Source organism: Drosophila teissieri, chromosome 2R (genome assembly GCF_016746235.2).
Source record: "Drosophila teissieri strain GT53w chromosome 2R, Prin_Dtei_1.1, whole genome shotgun sequence".
Lineage (NCBI taxonomy): Eukaryota > Metazoa > Arthropoda > Insecta > Diptera > Drosophilidae > Drosophila > Drosophila teissieri.
In genome coordinates, this window is record NC_053030.1 from 18,710,386 (window position 1) to 18,726,973 (window position 16,588).

The window sequence follows — 16,588 nt, forward strand, 5'->3', positions numbered from 1 at the left end:
AAAGTCGATAACAAGCAGCTGTTTGATGGAGCTGCCAGAATGGCGAAAGTCAACGGAATACCCATATTTTTAGAACGGGTATTTCAATAAGCAATACGATTTTAATACTTGCATTTTATAAATAAATCATGATACATCACATATATAGATATGTGTAAAGTGAACTACATGTTATTTCTTATGGATAGCCAATAGCAATAGCAGGAACACATGCGATATATTCCTATTCTACTTTACTAGTTAATAGTAACTAATGAAATATAATACTATATTATAATTAAATGGAATGAGTGCATTTCTTTGAACTAACAGCGATAGTAAATAAATGTCCTAGTGGTAAATTGGTACCTGGTTAAGCCCATCATATAAAACCCAAACTACTTACTTGAAACCAGTTTGAACAGGGTTTTCGAAGTTCAGGTATAAAACTTTGGGTTTTTAATTTACCTACACTAAAGGTGCAAAAATGTGACATCTGTCGCAGATTTCAAATAAGCAGATGGTCAGATTAGGACCTAACTGTAAAATACCCGATCGTAAATCCTATTGCCCTAAGCCAATTTTTACTTCAAGTAGTTCTCGTGCAGATGGTCGGCACTTTTATTGCTTGTCTTATTAACATAAGATTTTATCATTTAATTCCGACGTACTTGGTATTGGTTAAATAAGAATTAGATAATAACGATGGTTTTTGGGTTTGAAAATTCTTACTGATAAAATGCCAATTCACAATAGCCATGTGTAAGCATAGAGCATGAATATCTACCCATCACTAGCTACCTCCATTGTGCCATCTCTATGCGCCGCGAGAAACGATACCGATTGCCACAAGCATCCAATCGATTGCCACACATTTTAATTATTGCTAGAACGCGCAGGGGCTAAAAAGTTAGTAAAATATGTTTGCCGCCCACTAAACGCCTCCGCGTCGATCTCGTCGCGTTATCAGTGTGCCCCCGCCGCCCCCGGAACGAAGCAAAAGTGGGCGAAAAGTGTTTGTGTTTGCGTTTTGGCAACTCGACTACTGGCATTTGTATATCGGTGTGTGCGTGTGCGTCACGTAGCATAAAACGAGAGAGTTTCTGCCCGTTAAGCAGTGGAAGGAGGTGGAACGGGAACGGAAAAAGAAACGAAAAAAGAAATGTGAAGAGTGCGGCAAAAAGCGAAGACGAACGTGCGAAAAGAGTAAAAGTCGGAGCGACAACAACACATGAATGGGATACACTCTCCTGCCAAAAGTTCTAACAAACATACATACATATGCACCACTCACGAATGCAGCGAAGAAACAACACGACACGCCACACACACACACCCTCCTCAGAAATTGTTTGAAGCGGCGGCACGGGAACAACAAAAACAGGCCAAGAATCTTAAGAATCAGCGCAGGTAAGCAAAAACAAGCGGAGAAAACTTTTCCCCTCGTGTGTGTATGTATGCGGCGCGTGCCTGTGTGTGGGTGTGCGTGAGTGCGTGCGTGAGAGTACCGTTTACCTGTGTGGGTGGAATGATTGAGGGAAGGGGGCTGGTGCGGCCGCATAAATATTCGCTTTCTTTGTTTATGTTTGTCATTGTCACAATTATTCTGCTACAAGCAACAACTACGGCCACCCACTCCTACAGCGAATCCATTTGCCAATTTCTTTTACGCATTTGTTTATATGCCCGAAAGGCTATCCAGTGAACCAGTGTGACCAGCTGCTGTGCGAAATTCATTGTTATGTTTTTTGTATATAACGGCGCTATCTGAAATATCTTATCGCACATTACAATTTGCATTTACTCAGCGCGAAAGTAAATTGTAATTGTCAATCAACTGTGTTGCTACACAGTAAGAAAAGGGTAATTTAAATTCTGAATTAACTGCTATATATATGTAGCCCTTATCACGTGATGAATGTGTATCTCACAAATATTTAGTTCAAATATTAGGTGATTCACTTTTGAAAAACCGCATCGTCATGAGTCTTGAAGTTTCAATACGACTCACACAATGTAACTTTTCCTTAGAAATCTTTTAAATTAACATTAAAATAACACTTGGGATTTTGTACTAAATGTATCTTCTTATTTTCCAGCATTTTATTAAGCGCGGTTTCTTAAACAGAGCCACAAGAGGAGGTGTCGCATATATATGATTCCATTTTGTCTTCTTGGAGAGCAAACTTAAGTATAATACCACATACATTTTAAGCCTAGATAGGTGAGTAAATCAGCTAGAATAATTCTTAAAGGGTATGCTAATATCCGTTTCAATTCCCAATTTTAGGACATAATTTTAAGATAAAACGAAGGCAAACAGACAGCATGTGGAATTCCGAACCAACACATCGCCAGCACCATCAGCACAATGGAAATTCTACCTCGGGCGGACCGCCCGCCAAGCAACTGGGCATGACCTCGGCTATCAGTCTGGCCGAGCCGAGGCCTGAGGATCTCCAGCGCACTGATGACCTCCGCGGCTCGCTGGAGCCGTACAACGTCTTTGAGAGCCAGGACGAGCTGAACCACCGTATGGAGATCCTGGCCAAGCTAAACACACTGGTCAAGCAGTGGGTGAAGGAGATCTCTGTCAGCAAGAATATGCCAGAGTCAGCCGCCGAGAAGCTTGGCGGCAAGATCTACACATTCGGCTCGTATCGATTGGGAGTCCATCACAAGGGTGCCGATATTGATGCCTTATGTGTTGCTCCGCGAAATATTGAGCGCACCGACTACTTTCAGAGCTTCTTTGAGGTGCTCAAGAAGCAGCCAGAGGTTACCGAGTGCCGTTCGGTGGAAGAGGCCTTTGTGCCCGTCATCAAGATGAACTTTGATGGCATCGAAATCGATCTGCTGTTTGCCCGTCTGTCCCTTAAAGAAATTCCCGATGACTTTGATCTACGGGACGATAACTTACTGCGGAATTTAGATCACCGTTCGGTGCGCAGCCTCAACGGTTGCCGTGTGACGGACGAGATCCTGGCTCTGGTGCCCAATATTGAAAATTTCCGCCTGGCACTGCGCACCATCAAATTGTGGGCAAAGAGTAAGTGTTAAGGTAACAAATTCCGATAAACTGAATTCTAATTGTTCTTATTTTCTCTCTCAGAGCACGGCATCTACTCAAATTCATTGGGTTACTTCGGCGGTGTAACCTGGGCCATGCTGGTGGCCAGGACCTGCCAGCTGTATCCAAACGCTGCAGCTGCCACACTGGTGCATAAGTTTTTCTTGGTCTTTTCGCGCTGGAAGTGGCCCAACCCAGTGCTGCTCAAGCACCCCGACAATGTTAATCTAAGATTTCAAGTAAGTTATAAAACACTTATCGAAATTGTCTGTTTGTCTAATAAATTGTTCTTCTTTCTAGGTCTGGGATCCGCGTGTTAATGCCTCGGATCGTTATCATCTGATGCCCATTATTACGCCTGCATACCCACAACAGAATTCCACATTTAATGTGTCCGAATCCACCAAGAAGGTCATATTGACCGAGTTCAATCGCGGCATGAATATTACAGATGAAATCATGCTCGGTCGCATTCCTTGGGAGCGTTTGTTTGAGGCGCCTAGCTTTTTCTACAGATACCGCCACTTTATCGTATTGTTAGTCAACTCGCAGACGGCTGACGATCATTTAGAGTGGTGCGGCCTTGTTGAGTCAAAGGTGCGTCTGCTAATTGGCAACCTGGAGCGAAATCCACACATTGCACTAGCCCATGTCAATCACAAGTGTTTTGAGTTTAAGAAGGGCCAAAGTGCCAACAACTCGCAAAACAACAGTGGAAATGAAGACGACTTGAAGCAGTCCCAGGGCAACCAGTCTGCTGTGACATCGGCACCCTTCTGCTCCATGTGGTTTATCGGCTTGGAATTTGAGCGATCGGAGAACCTCAACGTGGACCTCACCGAGAGCATACAGAATTTTACGGAGCATGTGATGATGCACGGCGTAAGTAGAAAATATAAACTCCAATGTCTATTCAGTTGCTTATTACTTTTATAATATTGCAGGTTAACATCAAAATGCTTAAGGAAGGTATGACCATTGATGCCCGCCATGTGAAGCGGAAGCAGCTGTCGCTTTATTTAGACTCTGACTTCCTAAAGCGTGAGCGCAAGTCAATGGAAAGTCACAATAATTTTAATACCACGCTATTGGCCAACCGCAAGCGACTTTCTACGGAACTGGCCCAGTCGCAGGATCCACTGCCCCCAGGCCAGCAGCAATCAAGTGGAAATCGCGGTCGGGATAGCGGAGCCAAGATACAGAGACTCAGCGAATCGGTTAGTGGCTTGAATAGATATAAATTAAGAACTTTCCATTAAGTTGAATCTTTGTATGTTTAGCTGACAGAGGAGAACTCGAATGCCTCCAGCGATATGGGGGCAGGGACACCCACCACGCCCACAACGGCGCAATTGAGTGCGCCTAGCTTTAAGAGCTCTGGCAAGAACGGCTCCGAGATGGACGTTGTGGAGCAGGAACCATCACAGCCTCACAACAGTGCCAGCAACAATGGCAATGCCAACAGCAACACAACCACAACGGAGGTGGCATGTTCGTGACAACCGCCAACGCTACATCCGCATCCGCCACATCAGCAGCCACCGCCAGCGCCGCCACAGCCACCAGCTCACCATCATCATCATCAGAAGTTCCGAAAGAACAACAACGCGGCTGCTGCAGCCGCCTCTAATAGCATCTTCAACCAACGCTCGATTCTGCATGCCGCTTCCAGTCTAACGGCTGCTCTAAGCATTACCGGACACAAGCGCAAGCAGCAAACGGCAACATCAACAACCACGATCAGCAGCAGCAACATTGCTCACAGCAACTACAACCAGCATAGCATCCACAGCAACGGCGGTGGCGGTGGCGGCGGCAGCCACTACAATAAAACGTACTACATTGATGATGATGACGAGGACAACAATCAACAACTTTTGACACCTAACAACCAAACACAACAGCAACAAAAAGCGGTCAGAATAGCAGCAACGTCGGCGACACCAGCAACATCGGTTCCAGTAGCTGCGGGTGCCGCACCACCGGCACCGACAATTTCTTGTAAGTTGCCTAAATGTTTTTCCTCGTCCTTGTGCTCTCATTCATTTTCTCCAACTTCCTTTGACACGAGACTGTTTCTGTATTCTTAAGTTGCCTATCTACTTACTATTACGTATTCTATAACCAGTATTCCGCCAATGTGGAAACAATCTAACAAAAACATACCTTTAATGTTTTAAGTTTTAAAAATCCAATTTACCAAGCCCGAGACTAAGCTCAATAAACGATGATGAAAATAAACTTTTTAAAAAAGAAAAAACCACTGAATATTTTCGTATTTTTATTTTCCAAATTATTTACAGTGAAATTTGTTTGGTCAAAATTTTTAGGCTATATCTGTCTGCAAAAAAAAAAGAAAAATATGCTTTTCTTGGTTCGATATCCAAGAAGAATTTTCTTTAAAATAAATGGAAAATTTATACTTTTTATAAATATTTATGTATTTATAATTTTGTTTTTTAGTTTAGAAAAACGAGATTTTAAATATTATAGCATTAGCTTTTGTAAGTTTTATTGAATTAACGAATCCTTGGTTGAAATTTGTATTAATTTTCAATACAAGGAAATACATTTTTTTTAAGTCAAGCTGAGAATATTTTTCTATGTAATGGGGCAGTTATAAATTTTCAATAATAACACATATACTCATCTAAAATGGAGGTTCAGAGAAAGATCCCATGATGAGGGTATGCTTAAAAAGGTTTCTTACTTTGAATTTGATTTTATTGTTTCCACTTTGGTTGTTAATACAATATATTGATTGATATATGAATATTGATTGATCAATATATTGTCGCTTATGAACATTGTTCTTGTTCATTGTTTGGTTTTTAAATAAACTTACACTTTTCTGTTGCTTTGGTATTCACTTGTAGATTTCTTTTATGAATGTAAACTATGATGACAAATATATAAATACCAATAACCATGTTTAAACCTTTACAATGTCTTTGCAGTGTAAAAAGTTATTAAACATACCATTTAAGGATTAGTTATCATAGTTATTATCTTCCTATTGATTTTCTCGGCATTGATGCCTGAACATACATGAAGCCCACAATATTTTATACAAAACGGTGAGACTAATATTAAATTACTGAAAGTATTTACTAAAGTATCTAATACGGTTTTCCATCCATTGCAGGTTTCTATCATACACCTTCTACAAACATGTGTTAAACATTATTCGTTCAACCAACTAACATCGCCCAATCGTCAAATCGAAATTGGCATTCGGAGATCAACAATCGCCGCTAAGACAAGAAAACATCATGACTTGAGGCGATTTTTTAGCGGCAGAGAAAGCATTTCTCTAACATTTGTCTTAATAATATTGTTGTACATCTTTTTTACTTCCCCACAGCTGGTTTGAGGAGTGCGTAGAAGAGAGAAGTGTGGAGAGGAGGAGGAAGGAGGATGAAGATGAAGATGAGGAGGAAGATGGATGATGGATGTGTGACAGCGGCGGACGGACAAGATCCTGGAGAAGATTCGCTTTGAAAACTACTTACAAACTAAGAAGATTCTTTTTAATTTTTCACCTTGTTTTCAATATTTGTTTTCTTCTTCTTCTAGTTGTACAACGCTGAAAATTTGAAACAATTATGTTCGTTTTTCTAAGAAATGATATCTGAAAAAAGGTAATAACAAAAAACATATAAATGAAATGAAGATATTGATTTAATTTTACCAAATAAACCAGAAAAAAGAAAGCGAAAGCTAAAAACACCAAAATATCTATGTTTTACTTATTTATTTGGGATGGGTGGAATATATGGAATACATTATTTAATTGCTGTTTTTTGTGGAAAATGTTCCATGTTGATAACTATAAACAAAGGAAAAGGTTTAAGAAAATAAAATATATTTATATCTGCAGCCATAAATCAATAAATATTTGGAATTTGCATTTTTATGAAGAGAAAGAAGACGAATAACAAAGATTTTCTCGATTTTTGATAAAGATTGATTCAGTATCCAACTGAAATTTGGACAGATTGAGTGAGTCATAGAGAGAGATCGTGGATGATCTTAGTTAATGGCAAGTTGGTGTCGCGGATATTTGGGGATGAAGTACTCCATGCGCTGGTTGCGTCTAATGGCGCACTCCTGGTACTCCAACCAGTCACTGAAGGACGCATTGTGGCACTGCTCCGAGTCCCCCTTCTCGTAGAGCTGCTGGCGCAGGGAGGAAACGAAGGGGCGCACTTTCTTCTTCCTGCTGTAGACGTGGCGCATCAGCCACTTTTCGATCTTGATCTCGTTGTAGATGGTCGATCTGTTCAAGCAGACTGTGGTCAGATTCTCCATTTTGGGGTAGTAGTTCGTGACCGGTTTCGGATTCACTTTCAACCGTGCTATTTCATGATTAGCGGGCCCAAAACGGGTGTCGAAGAATTGATCACCGAAGGTGACACCCCAAGCATTGTACACCTTCTCCCCATGCTCGTTGGTAACAAATTTGTCCACGCTGACGGTCAGCTCTTTGGCTGTTTCATTACCACCTCCTCCAGCATCAGCTCCTCCCTCAGCTGCCCCTCCAGCTCCTGCTTCGGCAGGTGGAGCTTCTGCCTCTTGCGGAGAAGCAAATAGTCGTATTCCACTTTTATGGATTTTCTTAGCAGCAGGAATGCTTCCCTTGGTCACCGTAATTGGTGGCGCACTGGTTGCATTGGAGCCATCCCTACGACGATGGTCGTCCTGTAGTTTCTTTGCGAATACTCTGAAGCCGTCAGATTTCTGCTGCATTTGGTCATTGGAGTTCCGATCCATCTTGAAAATATCGAACTGATCTGGTTTGACTTGCCTTGGAGCTCTCTCCGCCGGAACATCGCCAAGGTGGGCGATCATAAGTGACTCTGGATCGGATGCAGCCAGTGGCAAGGCAACGACTCCTTGCACCCATAGAATCTACTGGGAAATAATATAGGTGATGTAGTTGGTGGCTCGATGCACTCACGATTATCGATGCTATTGCCAGGAGGACTCCTTGCAGGACTCCATACCAATGCATAGTGTTCTGTGTGATCTTGAGTAGATATGTCTCTTATCCTTACAGTGTGATTCAACTATACAAATGCAGAAAATAAGTGTTTTTAACAACGAGCCCGTAGTGACTTCCATTACAAAGAAAGTTCGATTACTAAAACTAACCGGGCGAGATCCCAAAGAATAATGGTTTAAATTTTAGTTTATATGGGTGCTATTTGCTGTTGGTTTTAATAGATTCTATTATAGTTAACTATCATTTCAACGGTTTTTTCAATATTCACCCATTTCTCAGGGCTGATTCCATTCTGAAGTACAGTGTGTACAGTCGCTACACGTACAGCTTAAGCTAGTGACCATTTCCTGACAGATCCTGCGTGATACCTAAGATTTCGTGGGACGACACGGGGAACACGTTTGGGTTCACGTTAACTACCAAAAGTAACCCGACGGTGATCTGCGATCCCATGTCCTTTCTGGGCCAAACCTAATTGCAATTCTGCGAAAATTATGCGCGACACAGCTGCGCGTTTTTCCCCGAAAACCTAGTAGCATTAATCCGTTTATGGCCACGGATTAAGTTGCAAAATTTTCACGAAGGTCGCCGCGATCCCGGACGCGAATTCGCGGAACTGCCCCGACCCTTCCAGGTAACAACGCCCGCCACCCACCCAGGTAGGTGTCTATGGGCCAAGAAAGCGGGTATAAAAGATCTGGCCAGCGGCAAGGAAGTCATCAGTTACCAACGCATCTTCAAAGTGTGAGGATCCAGCAGTGAAAAGCAAAGTATCAAAGTTTGGAACAGCAATTATACGACAAACCTTGTTCGGTTTTGCCAATTTCCTAGCCAGCACTGGGTAAAGTTTGTCCTATAATCCCGAAACGACGACCAGCAGCCAAGTGTGAGCCACCAAAGGTCCTGATCCTGGGATGCATCTTGTGCAGTTATGTTTCTAACTCACATCACTGGGCAAAGTGTGTCTCAAGATCTTGGCCACATCAACAGTAATGCAAAGAAAGAAGTGTAAGAAAAGAGTAACACTCCAGTTTTAAAATTGAATGGCGAATGTCGGTATGGTCTCTTTTTCAAAAGAGGTTTCGATCAAGCAAAGTGACTAGACCGAACACTCGTGCTATAATTTTAAAATATTCAACATGCTCAGTGAGGTGGCAAGTGAAAATATACAAATACTGGGGCAGTTGCAATTAGTTTCTTTGGTCGTCCAGCCTTAGGTGACTTCTCTGATCATAAAGCTAGACAACCATTGAAGTTCGTTGTGGCATTAGCAGCCCCATTACGAGTCTAGAAATCAAATTAAGTGTTTCCCCAATTTAATGGGCCATTCGCTAAAAGGAACGATCGTTGTGATATGCGTTATTCCCTAACATATCACAGTGATTTTCCTTTATAACGCATGTACAAAGTCCACAACTCATCAAGGGAAATGAAAGCCAAAGTTGGCAGCCTACTAAGTTTAATCACAGCCTTTAAAGTAGAGGGAATAGTTGCTGTGCTGTAAGTTAATAACAAATATCTATATCACAGTGGCTGTTCTTTTTGTACCTAAAGTGCCTAACATCATCAATAATTTGTTGCTTTATTTTTTTTGCTCACAAATAACCATGCCGTTTTTAACCCCAGGGAACCGCTGCTGCTGATATATTATTGAGAAACTTCTATATCACAGTGGCTGTTCTTTTTGGTTGCACGGCCAATTCCAACGATTTGTCATTTGTGGCACGCATTTGTGTCACCTCAGTGCGAAAATTGAAAATTGTTCAAAAAGAAGGGAACGGTTGCTGATGATGTAGTTCGCAACTCTCACAATTTATATCACAGTGGCTGTTCTTTTTTGTTTGGCAATCGATCTACATTCAGTGGTTTGCCAGTACATGAAATAGAAATGCTTTCCTTCAGCAGACTTGTGATTGCACAAATTCCTCAAGCTTTGAACATTTGGCAAAAACTGATGAGACGCTGGTCTTTTAAGCTGGTGCATCAATTCGTCAACTGTCTGCAGTTTTGTCAATATTTAATTGCAATTTACAATTCATTGCTTTGCGTTTAATCGTTTTAAGGCGGTGTTGCAACTAGAACATAATTTATTTATAATAAATAAATAACAAATTTTTCTAGTTATGCTGAATTTAAAAGTATATTCTCCAGATTTGCATTTATCTTTAGTATAAGATCTATTATTGTTATGATTTGTTTTGAAATGATTCTGAAAAAATAAAGATATGATTTCTACATCTATTTTTTCACTGTTCCCTAGCCAAGTGCGTATTTGCCAGTATAAATTTCAATTTAAAGAACCGTCTTAAGTTTGCACATGCATTTTAAATAGATGCTGATATGTGCCCGAAATCGCAAGCCAGGAAGTGTCCTGCCAATGTGGGAGTGCCACGTGCAAAACTTTCTGTCCGGTAACAGCCTGCTGCTCAACCCTTTCCAGGTGAAAGAGCACCTGACTCGCATTTGGAATTTAACGCGTGTGCGGAATGGCCAAAAGTTGGCCAAAACCAACTCATGGCCCAAAGGCGTGGCCAGTTTGCTGCTGCTGTTGGCCAAATGCAAAACAAGCAAACGGCGCAAATCCCATTCTGCATTGACAGGGCCATGGCAGCATGGCCGCCATGCCATAATGTTCGTTATGGCTGCCAATGGCCAGCCAGCCAGCCAGCAGCAGCAGCCATTGTTGCATTGTGGCCAAGGACGTTGGACGTTGCTGTCTGTGCCACCGTTTCTGTTTCGACTTATGTGGGTTGCTAAATCCTCCAGCTCGACCGGAAGTGGGAATATACACAGAGACACCGAGGAGGCAGGAGGAGGAAACCGAGTGGCGGAAATGCGATTAAAATGTTCCGTATAGTCACTGCTGGCATCCGCTGTGAGGAAAACAAAGAATAATGTTCGCAGAATTAGTGCGCTAAACAAAGAATAAACTTGTCTATAGTTTTCCACATTGTTATTGTAATCGTTTTGCTCTAATTGAATTCGAACGGAACACCCAAAGATAACATGCAAGTTGCAACTGTAATATATACGCTTTTCTACTCGTTACTTGTAGATTAAAACAATTTACTAGATTCGTTGAAAGGTATTTAATAGGTAGAAGGAAGAGTTTCCGCCCAAATAAAGTATTTAGATTCTTGATCAGAATCAATAGCGAATCGATCTGGCCGTGTCCGTCCATCTGTCCGTATGTCCGTCCGCCTGTCCGTTTGTCCGTCCGTGTAGATCTCAGGAACTATAAAAGCTAGATATTTGACAGTAATGGGTATCTGTTTTTTGCCGATTCATATACGAATATTTATTAAAAACAATAAGCATTGGTATCTATATCTACTCGATCTTTGCATTCAGGCGATACAGGTAATTTTCCACGCGTATCTTTTGCCGCAACACTTTTCGCGAGTCCCGTTCAATTGTGGCCGTAGTTTGGTTGTGATTGTGAAAGAATCCGCAGTACCTGGCGGGTACGAACTGCTTGATCCTCTGCTGCCGACTGTACCGCTCCGTCACCTGGAGGTTGCACTTCTTGATCGCCGCCACCTCGACATGCATGCACTGTCGGCACATGTCCGCATCATTGCCAAAGTTGTGGAAATAGTCACCCACTGGCTTTTCGCCACAGCTCGAGCATTTGACAATATTTGTGGGACTGCAAAAGATCGCCACCGACGGCCAGATGATGCGTCTGGATCCGAAAGCAGTCTCCACATCCCAGTCGGGATATTTGAGGTGGTGCGTATAGGTGGACGGCCTGGAAAATACACTCATAATATGTTCACCACTCTTTAACAACGCTGCAGGATTCTTACCCGGGTGTCACCCATTTTTGTTCCCGCACAATCTGCTTGTTGAAGGTGAAGTAGTACTGAGTGCCGGGGAAGTCGGTAGCGTAGGATCCAATAGGGGGATATCCCAGTTCTCGAAAGGGTGGTAGTCGTGGCATCTTGTTGGCCAAAGCAGAAAATCCGGCTTTTGATGGGTACTGTAATAATATAATAATAACTATTGAAATGAATTATGTTTTGTATTAAGATTACTTTAAAAGGGAGTCCTACCTTAAATCCCATGGGTTTGGCCACGTCATAGGAATTAGGAGCAACCGATGGAACCTTTGTGGTGTAGCTGTCCCTACAGAAATTTCCGCTCGAGTCGCGACGGATTTTCCTGAGAAATCCGACCTTCGGCCATACTGGTGGATTGACCACATACTCGAAACCTGCAAAACGGCAGATTTTACGATATTAGCAACTTGAATTTTGAAACCAGGAAGATCTCCACCTAGATCATTGCAACCGGCGACAACGAGTCTAGTTTCGGATCGCTGGCGACGCAGTTTTTCGCGCTCCTGTGCATTTGGTCTTTGGGCACGCATATTGGAGGAAAGCCGTTGGAAGACTGAAAGTTGTAACCGAAAATGCTAAAATTGGCCAAGTGTCGAACCGTGACAGCTACCGCAGCACACGCATCGTAGCACGCACCAAATGCTTTAATGGAATTCGAATTCGAATATACTCGTACATATATACTATATGGTGTATCCACCCATCGATGATGATATAAAATCAATATGTCTAAACCGTCGACGGTTCGCCGCGGAATCGGTGTACGATATTTGATTTCATTTAGCACATGTCTAGACGACTTTCCTTATTTCGTATTTTTTCAATGTTTCAATCTTTTCGTTCCATTTCGCTGTTATTCGGCCTGCCATCCTGCCTGCCTGACTGACTGCCCCCCCGAACTTTGACCCAGTTGGGGGATTTTTGTGCGAGTCTAATAGCTTCGAGGGTCGAGAGGAAATGGGGCATAAAGTGGTTTGTCATTGGTGTCGATAACAAAGGTGGGTAGAAAGTGTTTTGCAGTGCGTGATGGCTTTCGGAAAACATTTAAGGAAACTAACCCTGAAGAATAGATGACTGCAAATATCACAAATTGCAACATAGAGTTTTTTGTTTTCCTATCAAAAGCAACTCATCACCTTTTTGTTTAAGACTAAGCAAGCTGGTTCATATTCATCAAAATCTACATTAAAATTATAACTTTGAAATTGCACAATTTAATATCTTACTGAATATTTTGTTCTCCACTTACCGTCCATTGGGAAAACTTTTAGCTATCAATGGATAGCAATTCAAATTTGGTAACTAACTGACTCTACAAAAAACTCAATTTGATGGATGCAAATGTCGGCGACAACTGATCGCCGTATGAAATTCAATTCTCTATCTGACGTCTTTTTGCTCGCCATACTTTTGAAATATTTTCGAAATACCTGAGCAAACATGATGGCAAAAGCTAGATGAATGTGGGATATGCACACGCAAGGTCTCAGAGTCAGACAATCGCTTTTAAACAATTTTCCAAGCGGTTTATCGGCGGCTTTCCGAGATGGCTGAAACGACAGAATGGCTGCATGCCATTATTGCCAGTTAACCCCGACGTTGTCATCAGTTTGGGCCATAGCCACCACTTTTCTTTTTTTTTTTTTGGCCAGGACCTTAGGTCCTCACCGACTTTTCCAATTTCCCACTTTTGCACCTGCCGGATGGCGCACACGCACATGAATGCTAATGCAGCAGCGGCAGCACGCACAAATGCACAACCGCATTGCAACCACACGAGAAACCCAGGCAGACATCCTGCCGCATGGAGACAGTGGGTAAAATTAATTCGTCCAGGAATGGAAGCACTTTTCAAACCCAACTCGAAGACCACAGAAATGTCCATATGCTGCTGATTTTCTTTGGAATTTTTGCAACTAAGTCTGCCACACTTCCCAATAACTAAAATCAAGGCACATGAAGATAATTTCATGCCACAATTTGAGAGCAGTAAACACTGAAATATTTCATTTTCAAAACTGCTATTTTTTCTAAAAAGCAATGGAGCATAGAATTAAAAATTCCAAACTAGCATCACAGTCTTCTGAATTTCTTAAGTTTCATCCGGCAATTTTTATTCGCAGTCACTGTGCGCATTTCACGACAAGAGCCGCTTAATTCGAGCAAATAAAATGATTGTGCAACATATGGTATGTTTGGGTAGTGGGGTCCATTATAACGCAGCTAGGTGCCTGGTGGCTGGGATGAAGTGCTGCTCAAGTGCGCCTGCATTTCCGGACCGAGTCGTCGGGAACTTGCCACATTGTTGCCGCAAACTTGCAACGCAATTACACTGAAGTCGCACATTATTTACGTGCCTTGGCTGCACTCGAAATTCGAAAGGCGATGTGCGCAATGTTAATGAAAGAAGCAATACACAGCAGTAGACTGCTCCGATGGGCAGGTTAATTATGTCAACAATTAGACTGTTTTATGCACTCCATGCGGGCAGCAGCTGGCAAATGGAGGTGAACTCAGTTAGCAGCCCACAATACTGGGACAGTTGTGTGGCACTCGACAAAAACAAACAATCCCACTGCTGCCGGAGGCGTGGCCCTTTCATTTTGGCTAGCCAAGTGCCATGTCCTACACAGGCAATTACAGCAACAATGGCTCCTTGCAACAGCCATCGAGTAAAATGCAAATAAAAATTCAGCTCCAGCTTTTGGCTCCTCCATTTTGCATGGCACGCAGGGGGCTATAAAGAACTGGCGAACAAAACTGCCATTCAGATGCAAGGACCAGAATGTCCTGAGAACGAAAATTTGCGCAGAGGGAGAAAATATCATACGATTTGGTCATCAAATAGATTTTTATTTACGAAAACTTTGGGTAAGTTAAATTAAAACTTAACTCAACTATTAGTTATTTACCATATACACAGTATATATTCAACATTAGTAATGTGGCGATAAGTTTTTCTGTTTGTGCCTATTGAAGCAGCCGGAAGTGAGAGCATCCTGGTGATGCTCAAGCTCAAGCTGAAGCTCCTGTCTTCTGCCTAGAACCGAAATTTGACTCACAATAAAAACAGGATCTGCAGGACCAACAATGGTAGCGCCGAAAACAAAACAGTTCAAGTCCATTCCGGAGCGGAAGTGCCGCTTATTACGCCGGTTGTGGTTAACCGGAAATGAAACGAAACAAGCCAAGTGTGACAAGCCTTTTGGCTTTTTGTTTTCGCCCCGAATGCGTGACTACCTCCATCGCTTTTTCTCTTTCTCTACCTCTCTCTCTCTCTCTCTATTTGTTAAGTGCATCGAAATCTAATTAGGCTCGAACCTTTAACATTCGAGGTGTACATTTCTTTGAGCCACTCAAATTGGCGCTGCATTGGCCATCCTTTGTTGGCCATCGCAATCAGGAAAATGTCAGGCCAATAACCAACAGCGAACAAACAGCGTCGCCGATTGCCAGGATGACGGCGAAATCAAATTACAAGATGCTCTGACATTTTCCACCCACCCACCGCCAACACGCCCCCAATCCGATGTCAGCCACCCCACCCCTCCCCCTCCTCATTATCCGCCCGCTGACCTAAATTCAATGCGTTCGCAATTTGTGCGGCAATGCGGCGGGGTTAATCATGCTAATAAACACCAACGTTGCACTTGCAGTTGGTGCTGCTGCTGCTGTTGTTGCTGCTGTTGCTCCTGTTTTCCATTTCACAACGACCAAGCGACCTTATGGTCGAGTGCCTGATCCTGGAATACCCATTAATCCGTTGAGTAGACTTGTTGGTGCTGCAAATAAATAGTAAATAGAAATAGCAGCCATAGAAGGTCTTTTAAAATAGCCACAATGGAACGTTTTCTACATATTTATAACAAAATACATTTCTAAAACTGAGAAGCAACCGTCGCAACTGCATGGTACCCTAAGAATTGAAATCTGTGTATAAAGGTGAAGATATTTCATGTGATGGGTACGAAAAGCATTGCATACTTACAGGCAGCGGATTAAGGACTTCGGTGCCGGCAAAAGCCAGTGTCGATACAGGACGTAAGTGCGTCCGTTGCTTTTTGCGGTCGCCGCGTGGCATTTGCCATTCGAGTGCGACGATTGGAGTCGCGGTGGCGATGCGGTTGAATGCAACGAGGGGCAGGGGGATGGAAATCATACAAAATTGCAATGATTATGCGCGCGCCTAGTTGGCAGTCAATTGTGGTTGGGCTCTCATTTGGATGTGGCCCAATGTGGCCCATTATTGGTGCTAGCTGGTGGCCATGCCACTTTATGCTAATCCAAACGTGCAAAAGCAGCTGCTGCCTGGCCAGAACATTTTCCCCTTTTTTTAAACGTTTTTCAATTATATTTTAAAGTTATCTATGCTCGTTTCGATGAGGACACTGCAACGCTACACAAATGAATTTATAGTTTTCCAAAAGAAAATTTCTACTATGTTTCTGGACTAGTTTCCTTGACGAAAAAAAAATGCATTATCCTACCAATATTTCATGCATGATGTGCTGAGCCCACGCAAATCCCCGGCACATTATCTAATGATTTACTGGAATTGTCGGTTTTGTTGGCCTCAGTGAAACGAGAGTGAAACTTTCTTGACACTGCAAAATGCATAAGCCATGGGGTCAAAATGGTGCGGCATACTGGGACAGGTGAATGTGCATACATATGTACATACATTGTACAAGT

The 16,588-nt window shown here is 42.5% G+C and overlaps 3 protein-coding genes across 3 annotated transcripts; 1 reads left to right on the forward strand and 2 right to left on the reverse strand.

The window, feature by feature from the left end:
* The first annotated feature begins 812 nt into the window (after window positions 1-812).
* LOC122612387 (poly(A) polymerase beta) lies at window positions 813-6,757 on the forward strand. The gene is given in 9 exon segments (XM_043785959.1): window positions 813-1,389; window positions 2,079-2,203; window positions 2,270-3,028; window positions 3,092-3,288; window positions 3,350-3,931; window positions 3,994-4,266; window positions 4,330-5,050; window positions 6,007-6,126; window positions 6,195-6,757. Coding segments are annotated over 6 exon segments (2,499 nt in total). The 5' UTR covers window positions 813-1,389; window positions 2,079-2,203; window positions 2,270-2,307; the 3' UTR covers window positions 6,012-6,126; window positions 6,195-6,757.
* Window positions 6,758-6,897: 140 nt separating this feature from the next.
* On the reverse strand, window positions 6,898-8,169 carry LOC122614181. The gene is made up of 2 exons (XM_043788702.1): window positions 8,010-8,169; window positions 6,898-7,960 (listed from the first exon to the last, which is right to left on the reverse strand). Exons 1-2 carry the CDS (start codon window positions 8,061-8,063, stop codon window positions 7,082-7,084), a joined length of 933 nt encoding a protein of 310 aa, XP_043644637.1. The 5' UTR covers window positions 8,064-8,169; the 3' UTR covers window positions 6,898-7,081.
* Window positions 8,170-11,322: 3,153 nt separating this feature from the next.
* Window positions 11,323-13,991, reverse strand: LOC122614073. Its single transcript, XM_043788544.1, has 4 exons — window positions 13,146-13,991; window positions 12,110-12,270; window positions 11,864-12,036; window positions 11,323-11,805 (listed from the first exon to the last, which is right to left on the reverse strand). Exons 1-4 carry the CDS (start codon window positions 13,150-13,152, stop codon window positions 11,385-11,387), a joined length of 762 nt encoding a protein of 253 aa, XP_043644479.1. The 5' UTR covers window positions 13,153-13,991; the 3' UTR covers window positions 11,323-11,384.
* Window positions 13,992-16,588: the final 2,597 nt, after the last annotated feature.

Excerpts from the sequence above, each read along its gene's own strand:
- LOC122614181 (XM_043788702.1), bottom strand. The coding sequence starts at position 8,063 with ATGCATTGGTATGGAGTCCTGCAAGGAGTCCTCCTGGCAATAGCATCG. Across the intron at positions 7,961-8,009 it reads TGGCAATAGCATCGATAATC|ATTCTATGGGTGCAAGGAGT; the intron begins GTGAGTGCATCG and ends ATTTCCCAGTAG.
- LOC122614073 (XM_043788544.1), bottom strand. Across the intron at positions 12,037-12,109 it reads CCAAACCCATGGGATTTAAG|TACCCATCAAAAGCCGGATT; the intron begins GTAGGACTCCCT and ends ATATTATTACAG. Across the intron at positions 11,806-11,863 it reads CAAAAATGGGTGACACCCGG|GCCGTCCACCTATACGCACC; the intron begins GTAAGAATCCTG and ends TGTATTTTCCAG.